The 26405-nt window shown below is 30.9% G+C and overlaps 1 protein-coding gene across 13 annotated transcripts in view; it reads right to left on the bottom strand.

Annotated features, from left to right (window-relative positions):
• The window catches only part of LOC130896656 (uncharacterized), a 441816-nt gene that overhangs the window by 56515 nt on the left and 358896 nt on the right, over positions 1-26405 (bottom strand). For 8 of the 13 annotated variants that reach the window (XM_057804891.1, XM_057804890.1, XM_057804893.1 and 5 more), the window contains one exon: positions 14439-14526. The exons of the other annotated variants lie outside the window; for them this stretch is intronic. In XM_057804891.1, coding sequence (XP_057660874.1) covers positions 14439-14526 — 88 coding nt within the window. The remainder of the gene's footprint in view (positions 1-14438; positions 14527-26405) is intronic. 13 annotated transcript variants of the gene reach the window in all.

Genomic DNA, 26405 nt, shown 5'->3' with positions numbered 1-26405 from the left:
CTCCTCGGACCGTTACCCAGCTAAGACAGTTTATTGGCCTTGCGTCTTACTTTCGATGATTTGTAACTAAATTTTCACAAATTATGAAACCATTATATGCACTTACCTCAGGTAAAAAATATATTGAATGGACTGAGGCACATGAAAATGTTCGACAAGAAGTAATTCGTATTTTAACCAATGAACCCGTCTTAATTATTTTTGACCCGGATTATCCCATAGAACTCCATCTCGATGCCAGTTCCGATAGGTACGGAGCAATACTTATGCATAAAATAGATGGAAAAAATAAAGTTATTTATTATTTCAGTAAAAGAACAAGTCCAGCTGAGTCCAGGTATCATTCTTATGAACTCTAAACTATGGCTGTTGTTAAATCAATAAAACACTTTCGGCATTACTTGCATGGACGACAGTTTACCGTTGTGACGGATTGCAACTCTAAAAAAATCCTCTCAAAATAAGATTGACCTTAACGATAGAGTACATAGATGGTGGGCTGATTGACAGGCTATTCAATTCGATATAGTTTATAGAGCAGTCAATCGCATGGCTCACGCGTATTTCTTTTGTCGAAATCCTTTGTCCGATTTGCCAAAACAAATTAATGAAATTGAAGAGAAATGATGAGCTTTCGGAAGACCTCTCAAAATCTGTCTATGTCTAAATATGTACGTAAATTTGTTGAAAATTATATTACTTATAAACTCTCTTAAACCCACTCAGGTAAAATTCAAGTTGAATTTCATCCTATCCCCAAGACCCGCATACCTTGGCATACTGTGCATATAGATATTACATGTGAATTGAGTAGTAAAAATAATACCAAGGAATACGTAATTGTTATTGTAGATGGTTTTACCAAATATGTCTAGTTACATGATACTCGTAAAATCGATAGTCATAGTGTTATAAAAGCTTTAAAGACTGCAGTATTTATTTTTGGAGTTCCCGCTCGTGTGATTGCCGATCAAGGTACATGTTTTACGGGAAAAGACTTCAAAGACTTTTGTAAATCTTTAAATATTATTTTGCATTTAATAGCTACAGGTACTAGTAGGGCAAATGGTCAGGTAGAACGTGTGATGAGTACGCTAAAAAATATGTTCACTGCTGTCGAGTCTAATAATCGCCAATGGCAAGAGGCCATTGGTGAAGTTCAGTTAGCCTTAAATTCAACTGTGAATCGTGTTACCAAATGTAGTGCATTAGAATTATTAATCAGTAAAAAGGCAAGACCTTATGGGTTGTTAGCTGATGACAACGGAAAAGAAATTGATATCTCTAATGTAAGACAACGAGCGACTCATAGTATAGAAGAGAATGCTAATTATGAGAAAATTAGATTCGATAAAAATAAAGCTAAAGTCAATAGATTCAAAATCGGAGACCACGTTTTGATAAGAAATGAAGAACGTAATCAAACGAAACTCGACATAAAATTTAGAGATCCATTCGTAGTAACAGAATTACTTGGTAATGACAGGTACAAACTAAAGTCTTTGGGTAATAATAGGAGTTTTAAGTATGATAAGTTGAGAAAGATGCCTGAGAATCATATTCCTAGTGAGTTGGATGTTTGCTCGGGCAATGAAAGTTGTGCCGAAGAGACTGATGATGCGGGTCCTGAAATAGGGACTATAGTAGAAAAAGAGACCACCAATGACGCGGCGCACTGATGGCTGGATGTCGTCAACGTAGCCGGGATCCCAGGAAAATGGGAGTATCATAAAATTAATAAGGAAAAGAGAAATGTGCAGCATGCAGACTATTCTAGAATAGTTTTGAAAAAGACAGTCTTGCTTTGAGATTGAGGTCGAACGAACGTCCTGGTGATCGCGAATTCGTTATTTCCTAAGTCTCGATCTGTCGCAAGATATTATTAATATTGTTTGTATTCTAAATTAAGTTAACCTTGTACGAGTTTATTTATTTATTCTTAATAATTGATCCTGTTGTAATTAATTGTATTAATAAAAATGAGTAAATCACAAGATACTGAATCTCCAACAGAAGCCCCTGCCTCTCTGACATATATATATATATATATATATATATATATATATATATATATATATATATATATATATATATGTTTATCAATTTTTGATTGATATTGACGTTTCGACTAATTTTAAATCTTTATCAAAATATTATATTGACACTCACAATTTGTCTATTAATATTAATCAATAAATCATCTACATCATAAATATCAAAATAAGAATAAAATTAAAATAGAAATTTGTTCTAATAAGAAAAATTCATTTTCCTCAGTACTTACATTTTAAATATGTAACAGTAATCAATTAAATTTTTTGTAATTTTATTAGAATTTACAAAATAAAACTATAAATTTTACTTAAATTATTTAGGTCTTTTTATCATTTATATATATGAACCATTTCTAAAAATTCTCTTTTTCGTGTATTAGATTCCATTTCAAAGAATCAAATTGAAAACATAAATAAAAAAATTCAATTCTTATCATAAAAAGCAAGTAAAATAATAGAATCAATTTTCTTGATGCCACATTATGCATAATAAACAATAACATAAGAACAGAATGGTATACGAAACCAACCTGGTCATCAAGATATTTAGACTTCGTGTCATCTTATGTCACAAGATCAGTGATAATAAGTTTGGCTGTTAGATCTATCCAGCTATCAAATCCTGAATTTAGATGCTTAGCTATTCAAACAGCAAAAACTGCAATGAAAGAAAATAAATATCCGGAAATAATTATGAATAACATAATCAAGAAAAGGATGAACAGATACTACAATCAATTAAAAAACAAAACAGAAAGAAAACATCAAAACATAAAACATTTTTCCTTACCATATGTACGAGTACAAGGACTTTCCCAAAAATTACCGAATTATTAAGTAATATTATATATCAAGTGCCTTGTACTACTTGTATCGCTGTCTATATAGGGCAGACATCTTAGTATTTAGAAAATAGACTAAGAGGTCATCAATACGATAAAAAAAACTGCATCAACAAACCATGAAAGATTCTAAAATTCTTGGAATGGAATTATCTCAAATTTTTCAAATTTCCTTTCCTGTTAATTACTTTCTTTTTTGTACAGTAGATTCATTGGTACTACACAGAAAAATTATAGCAATCATTTGTAGAATGGCTCACATACATACGAACGAAAAAGTTATAAACGATAAAAAAGACCTAAATAATTTAAGTAAAATTTATAGTTCTATTTTGTAAAGTCTAATAACACTACAAATAATTTAATTGATTACTGATAAATATTTGAGATGTAAGGAATAAGGAAAAATTAATTTTTCTTATTAGAACAAATTTCTATTTTAATTTTATTGTTATTTTGATATTCATGATGAAGGTGATCTATTGATCTATATAAATACGCAAATTGTCAGTGTCAATATCATATTTTGATAAAGACGTAAAATTAATCGAAATTTCGATTATTATCTATCTTAACATGAATATCAAAAGGTCTAAGAAATTAGAAATTGAAGAAATTTATATATATATATGAGCGATTTTTGCAAAGTTTTATTATTGTTATACATTTATTCATATTTCTTATATTGTATTTCACCATAATTTCAGTCCCAGTCGATATACATAGATACATAGTCCACTTTGGTTTTTCCTTGCCACGTTCCCAATAAAAAACCGCTTATATATATATATATATATATATATATATATATATATATATATATATATATATATATATATAAGGGTTTTCTTATTAGGAAATATAGAAGTAAATGTCCAAGCTAATTTATAAATATCAAAATAAAATTTTATGTACCTCTTAATTTCTATTACTAGCGAGTTTTATGAAAATGAACATTAAGAGACAAAAATATAATATGATCTGAGAACTAAATTCGCTACCTCAATAGGTTCAGATCCTTCTATTTTTCAGGCGGTGACATACCTTATTCGTACGTGCGTAAAATTACGCAATACAAGTATATTCATCATTATAGCAGAGCAGCTCTCCTATAAAAGTGAGTGAAAGCTAGTATGGGAATGAACCCATCATTTGGACGCACTGGAAGTAGACAATAAAGTTAGAAACGACTCCTTTTATAGAACAGCAACCTTTTATCTGTTTCCCAAAAAGCAATTAAATCAAGAACATAAAGGAGTGGGAAAACGAGAACAAATCAGAAACATTTTTAAGACCCCAGGTCGAGGTGATTTTTTTCTTATTTCACCAACTGGTCCCGAAAGGCACTTTCATTAAGCTAACGTATTGGATACACTGAATACTGTCCGGTAAAATAGCATCTGAGGATCATCCAAGAAACTCCCCGACAGTTTTCGTTGTTTCTGAAAAGAACTGAAGGAAACCGTCGAACTCCTCCTCTATGAGTGTTCATAGATAAATGCTAAAGTACTTATATCCAAGCTTCTTAAAGTCAGAAGAGGAAAGCCGCATAGTCTCAAAATAGATATCTCACTTTGGAAAGTTGTTGCTACTTGACTGGTACACAATCAAAAGGTCAAAGTATTCGCGAGGTAGATTCACTGCCTTCAGCTCATCCAAAAAATTATTTGAGAGTATTAATGACAATATTAACTTATTAACCAGAGAAGAATCTAAGGGATTTCGTTTTCGAATCTCCCCGTACGTTAAGACTGTAAATATCCATTAATATTTATAACATCACATAAAACTGGATACTGATTATATAGTTAAATGGTAATAGTTAGTAATTTTTCAACGAATTAAACTATTGCCGTATATCTTTACAAACGAACATTTTATATGAACTGAAAAATAAATTTGTCATGCATTAAAATTTATCATGCAGAAAGATTAAAGGAATATCCAAAGGAAGATCTAAAACTGGAATATATGATTTATTTTAATGTATATGTATATCAATTGTTATTAATACAAGAACATAAGTGAATTAAAATTACATATTGTAGTGGAAAACTTTTTTCCACGACTATGTAATAATACATACTCGTACATTCCTATTAGATAATGAATTGAAAACGGTTACAATTCGATACCCCGCGGCATTCGCGGGCAATCACATACTTCGTATTTTCGGATTCCACGCGCCTCACACGATAGTCACAATCAGATTACCTTGCAAACAAAAAGTCACTCGTCGCATAGCTACCAGCAGCCATTAATTAAATTATTCGTAGTTTCATTAAAATTCATAAAACAACTATATATTTTTCTCAAATTGTTTAAGTCGTTTTTATAATTGACAACTCTCTCGTTCCTATGTATGTGTATCCTTTCTAAAAATTCTCTTTTTCTTGAATCGAATTTTTGTATTTTGATAATTGTATATTTTTTATATATTTCACGGTTTGTCAATACAGTTTTTCTTTTTTTATCCTATTGATGAAATTTTAATCTATTTTCCAAATTATAAGTTGTCTTTTTGTAGTATAAGGTAATTGATACATAATATTATATATCCAGAACCTTGTAACGATTGTGACGGTGTTTACATAGGACAGACATGACAATATTTGAAAAATTGTCAATGTCAAGTCATATTTTGATAAAGACAGAATTAGATAGAAGCGTTAGTTGTTACCTGTTTTTTAAACAAATTTTCTATCAAAAGTGCCCTTAAATCAAAACGTCTTATCAAGAAAACATACAAAGCGGCATAAGAAGTAAAAATTTAAAGAAAATTATCATTTCGTATAATTTCAACATCAATTTATTACCCGGAAAATCAAGGAAACACTACAATCAAACATACACGACTTTCATGAAAAGGAAAAATATGAATAAAGTAACTTTTTCTGGAAATGTTTTCTAAGCCTATTTAACAAATAAACACTATAAATCTGTGTCCAATTCACGCTAGAAGAGTAGGAGAATATTCGGAACCGTGTGCTTTTAACATACAAAAAGGTGACGCTTATCAACCGAAACATTTATTCCCCAAGAAATAAATAAATACATGACAAAAGTTCCAGTCGATGTATACCTCGAAACAAATACATATTACATAGAAATTATTGAATTTTGCGTTACATCAAAGAATTTTTAAGGTAGCATTAATCATGTGCATAATAGTCCTTGTCGTAATAACAAAATGCACTACATGAAATAGGAATGCCTTCAAAACCTTTAAACAGCACTCCTAATTAACTAACCTAATTGGAAAATTTACTGTGACTGGGATTTTTTGGGAAATATGCAAGAAGTATGCTGACCAATCGTCCAACTAATGCGACAACACCTTCATTTTTGTTGAATTAACAACACTGCACATGCACCTTATTGAGAGTTGGAAATATGGGAGCATAAATGAATAATTACACTAAACGTATCTTCCGTGGGTCTTCCGCCACCTTTCTGGTGGATGCAGCAAAATTAACAATACAGCAAATAAAATGCTCCAGCCGGTTGACAATAATCCAAAACTCTCAATATACTCAACAAACATCATGGAATACTCATACTTTATACGCGGTCAATCTTGATTAAGAGTAAACAACATCAGTAGTGACAATAACTAACTGCCACTAATGTCACGAATAATTTTATCAGGAAGTGAATTTAAACTACGCACCTATCATTTGTGCATTTGGGTTGCCACTTAAGTTTTGGGATAACAAATAAAAACAAATATTTATGTTTGGATATAACTATTGTTTCTCAAAATATTCGATTCGATTTTTTGATTGTTCAGAAACGTATGTATTGGGAAAAAATTGAATTATTTCTCTCATAGAAACAGTGCAATTTTCGTAAAATTACAACGATATAATTGCACTAGTGAAATTACAAACGACATGGCTAGTTAATATTGTTGACGAATCGTCTAAACAGGTTTTATTATTGTCAAACGGCACGAGATGTTCACATATTCAGTGACATTTAGTTCAAATCATCCCATGAGACTAATGAAGCTGAAACAACTACAAAGCAGTAACCGAAACAAAAGCAATATTGCTTTACTTCCAACGTACTATGACATGTTGTGCTGTCCTGCTGGTATCAAATTTCCAATATCGAATTTCATGTATTGGTAGGTTATCAATAAAATCATACGATTGAGTTTGTAACAAATTTAGATATCTTTGGGAAGTCATGAATGTCAAAAAAAAAAAACGGCCCAATTATTTTATTTTTGTAAATGCGACACCAAACATTTGTTTCAAATGAATATTGATTACGAGTCTTAATCGGCAAGTTAGGATTGTCACTCCACCATGGAAAAATTTTGAGAACTCACCGTTCCATTTGAATTTGAATTTTTTCTTATAAGATAAGATAAGAAAACAAAATTCTATTCTTTTATCAAAGTCTTTAGACTCTAATGTATGAATAAATTTCGGTTTATATGGGTGGAACTTGTACTTTTACCTACACTTTGCAGCAACAATGCCCTCTTTCCAGAGAATATTTGGGATTTTGCACTATAGATAGCATTACATCTAACTTCGTCGCCTCACTTGCTACGGGTTTTTTATGTTTCTTATCGAGTTTGTTTTCAACATTTTCATATATGTACTTTGAATTTTTCCATAATCCTCATTACTGTTGTATAGTGGATATTGTTTCCTTGAAGTCTGTTATTAGATATTTCAGCGACTTTCCGATACGTTCTATAATTATTACCCACAATTAGAACAATTTACTTAGAATTTATTATAAGTTCAAAATTGTCATTGTTGTTTAATGTCAAATATGTGAATAACATGGCAACTTGTTAAAAATGTATCAATCTTTAGTGATGTATTTATTACTGTTTTAGAGTTGAGGAAAAAGGAAAATACTCAAAATCATCGTTTTTCAATATTTTGTTATATTTACGATATTATGAAAATGCTTTGGAGTAAAATTCATATTTTTTATCATAACTCGTATACGACTGAAAATTTTTAAAATCTGTAGCATATCTTATTGTCATGCTTTTAACCAAGTTGTCGAATGAATTTTGTGATAATTCTGTTCAGTTATGTTTCTTTTCGCGGTTTGTGGTCGTCTATGGCTTTTATAACTGTTCCCAGGCAGGTTATATGGGATTCAGATCAGCGATATGGGTAGAACCTGTAGTTGAGGAAAGTCTTGATTTACTATTTCTTCTATAGTCACTACTATATTATGACTAATAAAAATGAAATGGAGGCATATAACCGCCTGAAGTTCTAACAATATGTTGTGCATCATTCTGCATAACCGGGATGACACTACGACACAATGTATCGATCTGCAACATTTGTCTATGTCCCGAGTAATACAATAGCCCGATAAGTTTCTTCTTAACATTATCGGAACTAATCAAAGTTCTCAGAAATTTTCTACAGCCGTTCAGTATTTCAATAAATAATTTTCCTGAATACAGGCGATTTAGAGTGTATACAAGGGTTGCTACTGAAGTTTTGAGGTATGGCAACACCACAGAACGTGTTGTTATACGACTTCTATTTGAGTTGATAACAGATACTGGAAACATTCTTCTTGGCCAAAAAATGGAATTAAATCGCGAACGTTTTCGTCTGATGATTTTCTATGTTCGGTTGTTGTGCCTCAAAACATCGAATCTGTGTGTAAACTGATTTTGAAAGATCGTTATGTGACATACCGTGAAATTGAAGCATGAAACATACTATTAGTTCCACTCGTATACATTAAATATTGCATGAACATAAGGCTGTCAAAAAGATTTGTTCGCGTTGGATACCGCATAATTTGACAATCGCTGAAAAAAATTATTTCTTTATATAGTCTATATATAATATATATTATATATATTATCTATACTTTCAAAATTATTTGCGCACTGATTACTACCAAGCAAATGGTCGCTTGTTTTTTTGGAATAACTAGGCTATCGTTCCATTAGAGAAACGGAGAAGGATACATTCTCCACCACTACAATGCGAGCTCTCACAGATCAGTTCAAACACCCAATAATTTCTTCTTATTCTAGCAGATATAAAATAAATTCTAGGCAACGTTGATGAACTCAAATCACATGTTTTGGAGGTACTTCAATGGGATGGAAAAATTGGTTCCTTCGCATGCAAAAGTATATTGATCTTAATGGTGGATGGAACATAACAAAGCCATATCCGATTGTAAAGCTTTGTTTTTATTTGTTTATCTAAGAACTCCAGTCGCAACTCTTGTATATCGTTAAATGAATAATATACTTTTTTTATATACAAAGTTCAGTCTCAGTGGATACAGTAACCAAATATGTATTGTGATTATATTCGTTTGTTCGTTTTAACAACTTAAAATAAAGTTTTGCTTAAATCGGCTTAGATCTTTTTATGTCAACTGCTTATGTAAGTTCCATTGTTAATGTAACTCTATCCATAGACTTACTCGTTTACGCCACCCAACTTTTTCATTCCATCACGATGACAACAGTAAGTTTATCTCTAATTTTCTCGTTATAAGTTATAACAATATAATGACAAAGAAGATTACGGAAATAGGACTGGGAAAACTGTTTTGTCGCCCCACTGCTTTTCCTATAAGCTTATTCCAGAATTTAAGGAATGTTCTTATTCTATAGTTAAGATTGTAATAAATAATCAAATCCTTAACCAGGAGAATGGGATACGAGTCCCACGCCGCTAACGGCAAATTCTATCTTTGTTACTAATCATTACCTATTGCAACTTTAATAACTGTGAAGTCCCGTACTTAAAGCACATAAATATTTATTTTCTGAGGGCGCATAGTCAAAGGTTGAAAACTGTTGAGGTGCATGTGTACGGTGACCAGTGCAATGCGAAACACATTTATAGTTAAGGTGAAAATTTGATTAAGTATTTTCTCTCGAAAGATAATTAGTGAGATGCATCAGAGAGTTGTGCAATAAAGCCCAGTGAACGTCAGCTGCAGCTCGGTGGGCGGGATTAGTGGCAATAGTCTCCCACGCACGACAAAAAAAAGAAATTCAGTCATATATGTCGAAGAAAAAAAACAATCAACTGACTATACTATAGTGTATTATACGTCAGCTAGCGCCTCGAACATGAAAAAAAAATACTTTCAGTGATTTCCTCTCAAATAAAAATTTTATTGATGAAAGCTTATTTGAAATCAGCTGACTATATCTATGTGGAAAAACTGTCAGCTGATACTTTGAAAGTTATTACATAGAAGTTAAGCGGAAGCATCTATTGCTTATGTAAATGCATCTGCTAACCAGGTTTCCCTCGACTTACTGCTAGCTGATTTTTTTTATTTGTCACAGCATCATATTAGCTTACAAATTTTCAGATGGGAGGAAACGACCTGTCTTCAATTATTATCGTTATTTCTAAACATTCAAACAACACATGCTAGCCTTGCATAGAGAGTAATAAGGAACACTTGGAGGGGGTAAGTTGTACGCATGATCGGGATACTGAGGCGCTTTTGTTTAGGGCATTATAAGATTTGGTGGAAAATAGAATGGAGGGAGAATAAAACGCGTCTAGAATACAGGAGCAAACGTAGTCACTCGAAGAGAGTATTCAACACACATAATAGTAACCGTCAAAAAACAATAAAAACGCATTTTTGCGTTTTTTGAAAAATAACAAATGCTTTTTTGAAATCATTCGGTAAAAATAATCATATTAAGTGCGGTACAATACTGATTGTTCGAAAAAATGATAAAGTAGCGATACTTCCTACATAAAAAAAAACAAATTTCAGTGGTCTACATGAGGATTCCGCCTTGTAATAAACCTGAAGAATAAGGCTGGCAAGAAATCGATAGTAAATTTGAGTTGACATGGTTTTTTGGGAGTAAATTCGATCGATTGAAGAGATTACAATCTAGCCAGAAAGTTTCTTTATAATATTAATTATATTATACTACAAATGCATCCTAATGTTTTTTTGAACTTTTTACAGATGACAATAACGAAAATATATCGGCAGGAAACTCTGACAGCTATTCTGTTGATGAATCAGACATGGATGAACGCGACCCGAGTTTAGGCGAGAATGAAAATTAAATACAGTGTTATGCTTGATATGATTTTTAATTATTTTTCATAATAAATATCATTTATCTAATAGATTGTTGAATAATTAAATAGTTATTTAGATATTTCCAAAATTATTTGATAATATACATATTCCATTTAAAAATAATGATACGGAATATTAATTTTATCATAACACTCATATTGGAGCGTGAAGCCGAATAATTTAAGATAGGTCATTTCTTCTGACTGAAAATTTGTAATCTGATTGTTAATATACTACTGTGAAAAATAAAAAAAATCAGCTAGCAGTAAGCCGAGGGAAACCTGGTCAGCTGATGCATTTACATAGGCATACCGCTTAACTCCTACATGATAACGGTTTTTCCGCCGAGATATAGCCAGCTGATATTTACATATCACCAGTTACATATAAGCTGTTATCAATAAAATTTTTATTTTCGAGGGAATCACTGAAATAAATTTTTTTTTTCATGTTTGGCTGACGTATAATACAACTGGCCAGCTGACGTATAAAACACTACAGTATAGTTTGTTATAGATTGTTTTTTTTTTGAGATATTAGGATAGTGACAATTGCATAAATTTAAAGCTGGGACGAAATTTATTTTTTTTGTCGCCGAGCCGCAGCTGACGTTTATTAGGATGTATTATACAACTCTCTAAAGCATTTTACTAATTATCTCTTGGAGGAACTTGATCGTGTATGTCTGTTGCGGGCTCCCGAACTATTAGAGAGATAGAACTATATTTGCGATCTCCATAACCGTTTTTTATTTAAAAAATTCAATCAATATTTCGTATATTAAGAGCAAAACTTTACTACATACAGATTTTCATTATTTTGGAATTTAATTTTCACAAAATCCTATATAATCCTAGATAATGGGTCGATTTTTATTTATGTTATATATTACCAGTTTGGCGTAGTGACGTAATTGAAAATATCTTGAAATATATTTCATTTATTAAATTACAACTATTTTTTTATACGAGTATTTTAAGCTTCATCAAATAGTACGTGCACAGACGCACGATAACAAATTTTAACTTTACTGAATTACGGATTTCCCAGACCAATTGTACCAAGTGTTTTTAAGAAAAAATTACTTATTTCTCATGTCTGTAATGAGATTCGATCTGCCAATCACAGGGTTTCGAGCAACGTTGTGACCCGTTGAGCTATCCACGTTATGAAATTTTAAAAATCAAGTTAATTTAATTAAGAATACTATCCTTGAATGATGAAATTCAAAATGAAACATTGTTTCGTATAAAAATCAAATCAGTATATTTCCAGTGATGTTATTAAATATTTCACCAATTTTTTCATTCAATCATGTATTGTCATCAAGAGCGAGAATGTAAGAGAAATTTCATGTTACTCGTACTTAATTAATAGTTAAAATTTTATTATAAAGTTCCATTTAAAAATAGAGACACATTATCTAAGTTGGATAAAGTATGGTGGATAAAGACAGACTCCAAGATTTTTATATCAAATGACTTATTGGGAAAATAAAAAAAATCTTTCGTAATTTAGCTGCATCTTCATATCCAAGTTATAGTATCTTCTGTTCCTAACAAACAAGTAAGCGAAATTTATTACAGAAGTTCACAATTCGTAGTAGAAGACTACCAAAATCGAAAAATGCGAAATAGCCTGTGTTTAAAAACTCCCCGCATAGAACAATTATACTAGTCCTATTATAACATTATTTAATAACATTTATTTATGTTGGATGTAGATCAGTTTTTATTTGGTATATTTGAAGTCATATAGAGAGCCATTGGAATTTAAAATCAAGAAATAGAAATTAGTATTGATTGAACTGTTTACAAACATTATACCAACACTCATAAATATGCAGTCTGCTTTCGCATTTCGATGACTAATTCATTATCATCGGTATTTGAAGACAAAATGCACGTCAGACAGTGTACGAGGATTGTCTAAAAAGGTATCGACCTCTACTAATATATCAGCACTCATCAATGTAAATGGGGGAAATATTTTTGTACACTCGTTGAGAAATTATCACTGAAACTCCAGCCATTATGGATGCTCAGTTCTTGTTTCGCAATCGTATAGGTGAGTTGTTTTGAAGATTAGTATGACACTGAAAAAATTATTAGACACAATACATCTCCGCAAATAAAATAAGAGTTATTTTCTATCTTGTTGATAATTAGACAAATTGGACATTTAAACTCCATACTCGACATAGACTTAGGAAGGAAGGATACGCAGGACACCGGTTTTTAGTGCATCCACATCCGCTTCTCTGGCGCTAGCGAAAATCTGACCACAATTCCTGTCAATCAACTGTCAAAGTCAAGCGCTTGCTAACCTCAGGAAAAACTGGTTTTATGATAGAATATCGAATAGATGATCTACGGAGATTTTCTTCTTAGTGCCTTATGTAGTGGCAGCTTCTATAAGGATTTCAAAAGAGATATACCTTGTTATGAAAGATATTTTCCTCATCGTCGCTGAAGTAAAAATGATCATCTAAATAGTGGCAAAAATGATTCTTTCCTAGCAATAGTTGCAAATGGTTCAGTAGCGTTTGTTTCAGTTTTCTGAAGAAGTCTATTTGGTTTCTCTATCGTGGCGCATATATTAGCAAAAAAATTAAGATGTACAGCTGTTTCAAGTGATCAAATCGTCACAAGAACTGGTCCGAATGACAACAAAAGCGATTGCATTCGAGAAAAAAAGTGCTTCTCCATTAGTACAAAGTACTTTCTCACACTCAAAAGGAGATTATGTTAAAAATTAAAAATGATTATAGAAAAACTTTGTTATATCGGAAACTTTTTAGACAAAATCAACGAACAGGTTTTTGAGTGAAAACAAAACTCTTCTATTTATAACTGCATACCCCCAGGGCTGCTCAAGTGGGACGTGATTCTGCCTCGTTGGTCTACAAATCTAGAGAAGCACATAAAGTGTACTGGCCAAGTTCAAGTGCCGATTGAGTATGAGTAGTTCTAAATCGGTTGACTAAAAAAAATGTTGAAGGAAAGCACTTAATCTCAGCTGATAATCTGAATGCCACAGAAAACGACAGGACCTTGTTTTTTAGGAACAGACTTCTTCGTCTTATTGAACAGTGAGTTAGTTATGAAAAGGCCTCTGATGATAACTTGTGATCACCGAGAAAATCCAATATCAGAGTTTCAGTTAAGTTTTGACATGTTTTTAGAGTTACTCGTATTTTTATAGTTCTCTTTTATAATTAGTTCTTGAATAAATCAAATGAAAAACCATATATTAATTAAATGATTTTTTACGAATTTATTCATGACGTATTATTTATAGTAATTTAGTTTTATTTCTGTGAGTTATTTTTATATTAAACATGAATAATTTAGAGAAACCGAAAAAGCTACATATTTTATATAAATTTCTCTAGTCCAGTTTTAGTCTTATCTATTATGGATGTACCCCACAGATGGCAGTCTTAAAAGCCACTTACAGGTATAGAGGCAGGTTTGTTGACCACAACAATGTCTTCGTCCATGTGCACAATGGTGATCGGTTGGCTAGTGACGGGAACTTCATGTCTGTAACATACAGGTACGTCCAATAGTACGAAAAATATGTAGATTATACAAGGGCGGGATACTAATAAACAAACATATTAGTATTAGTAGGACTGTAACAACGAATATAGATAATTCGTATATCACCTGGTCAGCCAAATAGTTTCCAATAATTTAAGCGTCATCCTAAATAAATACTAGCCAAATTATTTTAGTGAATTTCAAAATATATGGATTACTAAAAGACTATATTGATATATTGATCATGTCAAAATTGAATCATAACGTATTATTTGTGTAGTAGGTGAAGCTATGACAATTGTTTTTGCAAACATTCATTGAGCCATTTTATTCACATTTACCTTGAGTTCGTCTTTTTCTAAAGATATGTTACTCGCATATTTTCTGCATTAAACACGAAGTGCAAGTCATCCTCACTATGGACTTTTTACTCGATGCTAAAAAGTATTCATCATAATATCCAACTGCGAAATTATATGAAGCTACAAGCGTTCCAAATAGGTCAATCCGAAGGTCAGCTACTTTCACACCAATAAATTTTTTTGAAACAAGCACTGTACTGCGAATGACCCATCAATTAGATGTTTCAACTGTTCAAAAACGTCTGATACAAGCACTGTACTGCGAATGACCCATCAATTAGATGTTTCAACTGTTCAAAAACGTCTGATATGTCAGAGCTTTGGTAAACAAATGTGTTTGTAAAACAACAAACAAATTCGTGAGTAACCACTCTTTCGGATGAATTACACTCAATTCACCGGCCGACATCATTTTTCTTGTTCAAGTTCTGATTATTTTTTTCCACTAATTTGGTATTGCTGATCACGAAATTATACCTCATTTTATCGTATCACATCAGAATTTTAAATAAGTTAAGACATTGGCTATTTTAAATTTTTTGATTAAAATAAATTAAATTTTAGATTTTGGCGCTCTTTTCTTGAATCGTGCGACCTCTCGTGAGAAAATATATTAGTTGCAACGACACACCCATTCGAAACAGGTTACATGCAATTAAACCTCTACAGTTACTTTGTTTATAAACTTTTTATTGAAATTAGTGTGTTCATTTAAAAAAATTTCTTACGTTTTACTTTTAGGGTTCAATAAATTTTATATACATTTTGTTATATTTGTGGAAATTTTATGACTTAAAGCAAAAACAGAAAATCACTGAATTTGTTGAAAATTCGTATAATGCTTATTTTGGCTTCAAAATACAACTAAAATCGTGGACTCCGCAAGTAGTTTGTACTATTTGTGTTGAACAATTACGACAGTAGACATACCGCGAAAGACAATCTTTACGATATGGAGAGAGCAGACAAATCATATTGATGATTGTTATTTTTGCTGTACAAATGTGAAAGGTTTCAATGCTAAAAATAAAAATAAAATCTACGCAAATGTATCTTCAGTTACACGGCCGATTCCACATAGTCCAGACATTCCAGTGCCCCTTACAAACTCAATATCTGATCTTAGTTCAATATCCTCAGAACAAAATTTACAGCACCAAGAATCGACGGAAGTTTATGAACCAATTTTAAATCAATCACAGAAATTTACTCAAGGTGAATTGGATGATTTAGTTAAGAGTCTAAATCTTTCTAAAGAATCTGCTCAACTTCTGGATCGAGACTTTATGCAAAACATCTGTTAGCTCCAAATACATATTTTGCATAGTATAGAAAACGCGAAGAAGATTTTGTACCTTTTTTTAGTCAAGAAGAATCATTAGTTTATTGTAAGAATATCCTCGATCTTATTGAAAAGTTAGGAGCAAAATATAATTCTGGAGATTAGAGACTTTTTATAGATTCTTCGAAGCGGAGTCTAAAAGGTGTTATTTTACACAACACTAATCAATATTTTTCTAGATTCACATGTGGACTTTTTTCCTGATAATCTTGGTGATTACAGTAAAGAGCAGGGAGAAAGGTTTCATCAGGACATAAAAATTATGGAGACAAGGTACCAAGGTCGATGGAATGTGAATATGATGGCTTATTACTGTTGGTCACTGACACGTGATATTACTGAAGATACTCACAAAAAAACTACAGCCAGACGTAATTTTGTCGCGAAACGTAAAAGATTTCACTCTAAATAGTTCTGTAGCATTGTTTAGACTCAATGTTTTCTTTGTAAATGTTCAAATATATGTTTTTGTAATATGATTATCGATTTTTTCTTTAAATTTTGAAAAAAATGCTTTTTCCTTCTTTTAAAAAAATCTGATGTGATAGGGCAAATATGCAGGTGGTTTTGTGTTTAAAATAGTATAAATTGGAGATATTTGTGGCTCAAATACAAACAACTTTCAAAAAATCTTCATTTGTCGGCCGTCCATTTCTCACTATTATCCAAGTAACCTTTAATGATAATATATAAGATAGATACAAAGATTCCGTGGGTCATCAGCTAAGAATTTACTTCCTGAGAGTAAAACGCTCGTTAGGTTGAGTTTTTTTATCAACAATTTTTATAATGACGGATTTGGTTGATTTCTGTTGAACCTCTTATGGGATTCATTTACTGTGGATTGTTTATGCTTGGAAGATAACTCAGTTGCCGAAGCGGGCGTCAGATTGTATAATGACGAGTGTTAGTGTAGTGGTAGCAGTAACAAAGACGTTCAAAGTGAGCAAGCCCATCTATGGCAAATGCGTTCTTTTGATATGCCGATAGCCTCTTCAACCTCCCGCCCAGGTGAACTTTTTCGATTATATCTGTTGCTCATCGTCAGTCAAGCTGATACGGCTATGTTCAATCCAGCTGCCCAAAATTTTACGTGCAAAGGCAAATAGAAACTAGGCGTGCCTCATGGTTGAAATGTTACTGCGAATATTTATAAATCCTGATTTCACGGTGAGGTCGAAAACTTTTCAGACAACTCTTGTACTTTACAGTTAAGCTATGTCCCATTCTAAATAAATTTAATTGATTTGTCATGTTTAAAATCAATAATGAACCTACCATTAATATTCGTTTCCGTATGGTTTTAGAAAAAATCGAAACATGAAATGAGTTCAATACTAAGTAATTGTTGAGCAGTTTCTTTCAATACTTCCTTTAAAATTTTATACGAAGGTAAAAAAATAGACATTGTTTTAACTCTTTTCTAACAGAAAATTGCCTTTCTTGTAAGGTATATCTTTTGGAAGATGTTTTAAGATCGCATGTTTTGGCTTCGGACACCAAAAATAAATCCGACTTTCACTAACATAAAATATTTTGGCGTCCAAAGAGGAGCTCCGGTATAATTTTTGTATAAATACTTTATAAAATAATGTTTTTCTATACCCTTCCATTCCATTCCATCAATTATATCAGTGAAGGTCAGATGAAACTTGTTGGTGTCGAAAATACGACAACAAAATCGAATTGTGGGAACATTTAATATTACCACGTTAATTATTTGGGCATGCCGCTAGTATATAATAAATATGTGTCAAAAAAATACTTTTTGAGGTTCTTTCTTATTTCAACATAATTTTTAATACAATGCCAATATTTTCAACTATAGAACTAATTTTCACTTGTTATAAACTTATTGGCTGACCTAAGGATATTGTTAATTTTAATAGGGGAATACAGCATAACAACTATCGAACTTTACTACAGAGAGACAGAAAATAATAGGATGGGGATTTTTTTTTATTATCTTAAAGGTAGATATGTACCATACAAAAAATATTGAGCTAAATCTGAAACATGTAAAAATTTCACTATTTCTGTGTGCATTTGTCGACAAATTTTTTGAGAGTTGTCAGACAAGTGTACATGGACCATGGTCCTACGATGCTACTATACAAAAATGACAATATTATATTATTATACCGAGAGAATTTATAATTTGGAATAAATTTATTAGTTGAAATACTTATTGAAAAGGGCTCGATTCTTGTTTCCTATATTTTGTTAGGGAAAACCGTTATTTCGAGGGCTATTTCTATAGGATAATAATTAATAGCAAATGTAATAGAAACAATTAATCAAATAAGTGGTACAATGAACATAATAAAGTGTCATAGTACCTTTATCATAATTCACTAATTTATAAATATTTTTGTCGATTTTGACTGACCTATCAATGGTAGGAAAAAAAACTGCAAAAAATTTTTTATTCGTCAAAATTCATTCAATGCTTAACTCCTCCTTTTTCCATTTTTATAATTTAAAAAACGAATTACATTATCTTTTTGAATGGCTGAGTTAAAAAAAAATTAATCAATGCTCTGATATTGACTATCACGATTATAAAATTTATTGATACTAATTATAAAAGCGACTTCAAAATACTAATAGAAAAATTTTTATTAGGTTCAAATTCTATTTTGAAGCTGAAGGTGGAGGTCGCGCCGCGACAGAGAAGAAACGAAGACCGGAGACCGAAGACCGGGATAAATATTTTGTTCTCCATTGGTGTGCTGTGACAAAAACCCAAATTCCATTGGTGAGGAGTCGGTCATTGGAGGTAGTTGTCTTCTTTAAAATTATAAATTCAGGTTGTAATGTAAAATCAAGTTATCCGGGTTATGTTGAAGGATGAAGAACACGATGATTTTTGATATATTATTATTATAAAAGGAAACTAAGAGCAGCTACTTATGAATTTTATACAACTAGATTCCAAGAATAATCTTCTTCATTGTTTACAAAAAACAATTTTTTGTTTGAATCATTTCGGTTGAAACAAATACAATTTGAATATCATTCGCTAACTGAAATTGCTGGAGCAGTGTTCAATGGAAAACATGTCTTTTAATAAGGACTTGTTTGGAGGAAATAACCTTCTAATGTGGTTATCGATGTCCTTTATCCCGGATTTCAAAAGAATATAAAATATTTTATCCTTCGCCATTACTCTTGAGCGTTTTGTAAATGTTTGGAAAACATAATACCTGGTCAGTTTACTCTTGCTTACTTGTGAAAGCTTTTCAAATATTTTTGAATTAGAGAACTGTTGTTTAATCATCTTTAATGGAAAACGACGTTATTTTTTATAATGTGATTTTCGAGGGACACACCTGCCACTACTAGTCTAGGTCGGAGACTGTCTGGTCTCTGTCGCGGTGCAAACCACCACCTTGAACCATTTATAAAAAATAATGGCCTGATTATATTTAACTATATTGTGAAGGGACACAAGTCGACATACTTCTTCTATACTATAACCCGGAGAAGTAAGTTCAAATATCAACCTAATATTAACTTTACCCCATAAGGGCCTCTAATCAAAAACATATCGACCCACGATGATTTTCTTAAATCATCTTCTTCAGCTTGCAAGTACCTCTCTCATTTTTGCTTACAAGAAAATTGTATGAAATCTTTTGCGATTTCATGTAAATTGTTGATTTATTTGAAAATTTGTTGAAAGTAAGTTAAATAAAAATAATATAATTGCTAACACGGAAATATAGGGAAAATGTTTCTAAAGAGGTTGATGTTTTCCTATCTGGAAAACTGAGAAAGCGTTTTCGTATTGGGATTCTGGAGAAATTAAATAGTGTACTAACTCCAATATATTTCCGAGTTTTAGAATACTTTTATCTAATCTCATCAATGGTCTTGAAATCAAATAGTTGAGGAATTCGTAAATTTTGTAAAGTGTTTTAAAAACATCAGATTCATCAAATTCAAAATTCAATATTCAAATTGAGAATCAATGTGCTTTATATTTTTACCAAGCGTCAATTGGATATTGAATTTTGGAGTTGATGAATCTAATGTAAACATTACAAAATTTAACATACTGCGAATCTTTACAATTGATTCCCAAACTATGTTTCTAAATCGTCTTAATTTTAGGTCTCTTCTGTTATAAAATTAGTTTTTCTTTCAATTCTTGAAAGACAGACAAAAATTTGACGTTTCGACTACTTTTGGTCAAAATATTATTTAACACTGACAATTTGCGTATATATTTATTTATTTATTTATTCGATAGGTCACCTACATCATGAACATCAAAATAAGAATAAAGTCAAAATAGAAATTTTTTCTAATAAGAAAAATTAACTTTGCCTTAGTTTTTACATCTCAAAAATATGTAACGGCCATCAATTGAATTTTTTGTAGTGTTATTAAAATTTACAAGTAGAGCTATAAATTACACCAAAATTATTTAATTATAAAGTTTGTTTTATCATTTATAGCTTTTTCGCTCTTATGAATGTGAACCATTTCTAAAAATTCTCTTTTTCGTGTATTAGATTCCGTTCGAAAAATTTTTGAATCTTTATAATTGAATTTGTTTTTTTTTTATATTTCGTGGTTCGTTAATGCAGTTTGATTTTTCTTATTATAGTTGAAATCTGGAGACCAAGGAAAAATTAATTTTTCTTAATCGACCAAAGTTCTAAGTTGATTTTATCCTTATTTTGATATAGATCAATATAAATAAGCAAATTGTCAGTGTCAATATCACATTTTCATAAAGACTTAAAGAAAAGTGGAAACGTGAAAATTTTTCTTTGTTTTAAAAATTTTCAAAAAAAATTAATTTTACAACAGAAGAGACCTAAAATCAAGTACATTTAGATGCAATGATATATCAAAAGGTCTAAGAAATAAGAAATTGAAGATATATATATATATATGTATATATATATATATATATATATATATATATATATATATATATATACATATATATATATATATTCGACTTTTTTTCAAGTCTTTATCAAAATGATGTCACATTATATAAAATTAACAAGAACATAAGAACAGAATGGTATACGAAACCAACTTGGTCCTCAAGATATTTAAACTTCAAATCGGGTCTTCCTATGTCACAAAAAAGATCAGTGATAATAAGTTTATCTGATAGATCTATCCAACTATCAGATCCCAAATTAGCTTATCTAGATTCTTAGCTTATCAAAAGACTTAAAGAAAAGTTGAAACGTCAAAATTTATCATTCTTTTAAAAACTATCAAAAAAACTAATTTTGAAACAGAAGAGACATAAAATCAAGAACATTTAGATGCATGATTCATTAATATATCAAAAGGTCTAAGAAAAAATAGTGTCGTGCAACAGTGTTGAAGACTATGTCAACAGGATAATGAACACTGCTCACAAACTGCGTAACATTGGATTTGATGTCAATGATGAGTGGCTTGGCACTTTGATGTTAGCAGACTTACCGAAGGAGTATAAGCCTATGATAATGGGGTTAGAGAATTCTCGTAATCAAATCAGTACTGATGCAGTTAAATCTAAACTCATACAAGAGATTAATACTTCAAAGTCAACCGCTTTCTACATAAACAGTAAGAAAACAAGAAATAGTGAGAAGCTAGTGAAATCAAAGGGACCTAGATACTTCTATTCTAATAAGAGAGTTCATTTTACTAAATATTGTAAACAGCCAAAGAAATAATCTGCAAGCAAAAAATAGAGATCCAGTTTTATAGCAGCATTTTCAGCGATCATCAAGGGAAACATGAATGATGATAAATGGTTTCTACACTCCAGTACATCCATGCACATGACAAGTAGAAATTATTGGATGTACAATGTCACCGAGCCATCAGTAAAGAATGTCACCGTAGCTAACAGAGAACCCTTAGCTGTGAAGGGAGTTGGTTGTGTAAACATACATTAAGCCCAAATAATGTGATATAAGTCAGTAATGTTATGTATGTTCCCGGGCTAGCTACCAAGTTATACATCTTGGATACTAGTAAAGAAGTGGCACATTTAATTTCAAATTCTAAAAATTGTCATAATGCTAATCTGTGGCATCTACGAATGGGCCATTTGAATGTTTCAGATTTGAATAAGTTGCCTGGTTGTACAGATGGTGTGATTCTGATTCAGGAGCTAAGTAATGTCACATGCACTCATTGTATGGAAGGTAAGCAAGAAAAGACACTCCCCAACAAAACGGCATGATCGAAAGAATGAACAGGACTCTAGTAGAACGAGCAAGGTGCATGTTGTTCTATGCCAACCTGGAGAAGAACTACTGGGCTGAAGCTTTGGCAACCGCTGCATATATTGTTAACTGTTCTCCGACGAAGGCATTACAAGGTTAAACTCCATAGAAATTTGGAAAGATAAGGAAAGGTATCCCACTAAAAATATCTGGCTCTGTAGCTGTGGTCTATGTGCGCAAAGAAAAACGTCAAAAGTGATAGGATATCGCGTTATGGATCCTAAGTCACACAAAGTTATGAAAAGTAGAAATGTTTCTTTTATGGAAAGTTACACTGAAAATGTTAGTGTACCAATTGATTGTGAAAGCAGCCAGATATGGCAGGGAAATAGACCAAATTGATGTATTTGTATCTGCTTTTCTGCAAGGAGAGATTGATAGAGACATTCACATGCAACAGCCAGAAAAATATAAGCTAGGATCTCAGGTATGCATCCACACAAATCTATAGATGGACTCAGGCAGGCCAGCTGATTCTGAAACCTGAAAATAAATCCTGTCCTACATCAGTTAGGAATAATACAATCGAAAATAAATCCATGTGTATTATAACAGAGAAGAATATGTGGAAGACTTCATTTTATTTACTTCTGAAGAAAAGACAAAGATTATATTCAAAGAAAAACTAAAAGACCACTTTGATATGGAAGATATTGTTCCGGCAAGCCAATGTGTTGGTCTACATGTTATACCAGAGATGAGGACAAAGTAATATTAGATCAAGCGAAATATATAAATGAAATATTAGGAAGGTTTAGAAATTCAGATTGTAAATTAGTGAAGAGTCCATTTGAAGCTGGAATGAAATTTTGTAGTAAAACGGAAGAGGAAACATGTCCATGCCAACAAGCTATTGTCTCCTTACTGTATGTGGCTCAAGGTACCCGGCCGGATATATCATTTGCAGTAAATACACTGAACAGATTCAACAAAAACCCTACAACTGCACAATGGACTGTGGTGAAAAAAATTTTCTATCTTCAAAGTATTAAATACTTGAAGCTAGTATATACCAAAGAAGGTAAATGAGAAAATCACAGGTTATTGTGACGCTGATTGGGTGAGCGATATGCGTGATAGGAAATCGTGCATGGGTTACATTTTTTTGCTATATCTTGGCGGTCACACAAGCAGCAGACTGTGGCACTATCTAGAGCTGAAGTTAAATACATGCCGATGTCGATCATAACCAGAGTGCAATAAAATTGTCCAATGATGATTGCTACCTACCTAGTTCAAGACACATTGATATTCGTTATCATTTTCTCAAAGATCATGTTAATAATCTGAAGATAAAGTTTTGTTATATTGAAGGCGACGAAATGATTGCTGATAATTTGACTAAGGGTACTCCTGTTAAAAATTTGTATTGTGTAATGAACATGGAGTTGCGTCCCAAGGGAGTGTGTTAGTGAAATTTAACGCAACCAAATTAGTTTATTTTTAAGTGTTTGCGCGTTAGTCGCGTTTGACGATTTTTTATTGTTAGGTTGTAGCCACGCTTTTCAAAAAATAAAACCTTTCTGATAATAAAACGTTCAATTCCATACCACTATATATACAACTACGCAATATATATATATATATATATATATATATATATATATATATATATATATATATATATATATATATATATATATATATATATATATATATATGATATATGACGCTGTCTACATAGAGCAGACATTGAATTTTTTTTTTATATTTCATGGTTCGTTAATGCAGTTCTGATTTTTTTATCGTATTGATGACCTTTTAGTCTCTTTTCTAAATACTGAGGAGTCTGCCCTATGTAGACAGCGTCACAATTAGTACAAAGCACTTGATATATAATATTACTTCTTTTGATTTTTGGTGTTCTACATTTTAATTTAGTGGAATATTTAGATTATGTATTATGTCCTTTATAACTGATACTAATATCATATTTATTGAAATAGTTCGTTAATTGTTGGGAAAGTCCTTGTACATATAGTAAGGAAAAATGTTTGGATGTTTCGTTTCTATTTAATATTTCAATTGATTGTAGTACCTGTTTATTCTTTTCTTAAATATGTTATTTTCCATTTTTTCCGGATAATTATTTTTGCTTTTTAAATAGCTAAGCATCTAAATTCAGAATCTGATAGTTGAATAAATCTATCGCCAAGCTTATTATCACTGATCTTTTTTGTGACATAGGATTATACGAATTGAAGTTTAAATATCTTGAGGACCAAGTTGATTTCGTATACTATTCTGTTCTTATGTTACTATTAATTCTGTATAATGTGACATCAAGAAAATTGATTCTATTATTTTCTTAGACCTCTATAGCACAACCATCAATTTGTTTGTATATTTCATTTTCATATTTGAAATATGTTGTAAGTGTGAATTTCTATAGCTTTTATAAATTCGTTTGGAGTTGTTTCTGTATATTCTTTAATTTTGTCCCATTTTCTCATTAATATATTTCCCACAATGATAATAGGAATATTTTTATATAAGAAAACGACATATAACGAAATAAATACATATTCGTTTTCATACTTTTATTTTTTTCTTTGAAATCTCATGTGTTTTTGACACAGTATTTGTTTCGATATAAAATGTTTTTCAAAATATTTTTCAAATAATTAGATAATCGAGTAAGAGGAGTTTGAATACTTCGGTCGAAGGGGAATGTCAGATTTGTACAGTTTTGGTAAACTATGTATTTTAGGGTATAAGGCATTGTGAATTTTCAATTTTTTGCATGGGAAATAAAAAGTTGTTCTTCCCAAGATCGAATTAGATCATTATTTTGTTTTTGATAAGAATTCGTAGGATCTTGTTTAATTGTTTTGTCAGCTGTCTATCGTTTAATAATTTCATCATTTTGTTATTATAATCTTCTGACTTCATAATATCAGTTTTATTAGATTTATATGCTTTCAAAATTTTGAGATTTCTGTTTTTATTGATGAATTCTCTGGTTTTAGTTATATTTTGAGGTTTTATATTGCTCTGATGTTATTTGTTTTTCAATTTATTTTTGAAATTAGTTATAACAAGTATCACATATTATTTTCTTTTGAATTTCGTTTTTAGATGATTGGTATTGCATTCAATATTACATAAAATATTTGTCACAGGTAATTCTTTGAACTAGAAATATTTTTTTCAAAATTGGGACCTAAAATTAAAACTTCTTTCACTTCATCTGGTATGACAGTATCAATTGAATTGTCGATCCATTTTGATTTTATTTCATTTGTATTTTGAACAATAGATTGTTGTTTTAATATTAGGTCATCAATTTTCTTAATATTTTTTCTTGTCATTTATTAAAAAGCTTTTTTTTTCCTTTCTCGACATATATAATAATAATATACAACTATCAGATATGTAAGGTTAATTTTCTAGATATAAATAATATGACATTATAAAATTATTAAATTAATAATATTGAAAATAATAAGAATGATTTTTCATGTTTGTACTTCAAATTCAAATTAGCATAACCTAAAAACAGTTTTTTCCCATCTTTAACCAGTTGTTGGAATTTTTATATATTTTGTTATAGAATAAGGCATCAGTTTATAATTTACAAGAAAGTTATGTTTAATGTGAAAAATTATAAATAAGAAGGGTTACATGTTTTAAATTTAGAATTTAGGTTGTGAAGTATAGTTAAGTTGTTTGTAACATTTACTAGGATCATAGACTATGAATCAATTAAAATTCTAAATTATGTATCAAATGAACATTTCAAAAATTATTAATCCAATACAGTTGAGTCTCTCATGCCACCCAATAATAATTAATAAAATTTATAAATATACAGGGGATTCAAAAAATTGTAATAAATCATTACAGTATATATACAGAAGAGACCTAAAATGAAGAACATTTAGAAACATAAAAATATCAGAGGGTCTAAGAAATAAGAAA

This window comes from Diorhabda carinulata, chromosome 7 (assembly GCF_026250575.1).
Source record: "Diorhabda carinulata isolate Delta chromosome 7, icDioCari1.1, whole genome shotgun sequence".
NCBI lineage: Eukaryota > Metazoa > Arthropoda > Insecta > Coleoptera > Chrysomelidae > Diorhabda > Diorhabda carinulata.
The sequence above is the reverse complement of the archived record's forward strand: the minus strand, read 5'-3'. Positions and strand labels throughout refer to the sequence as shown.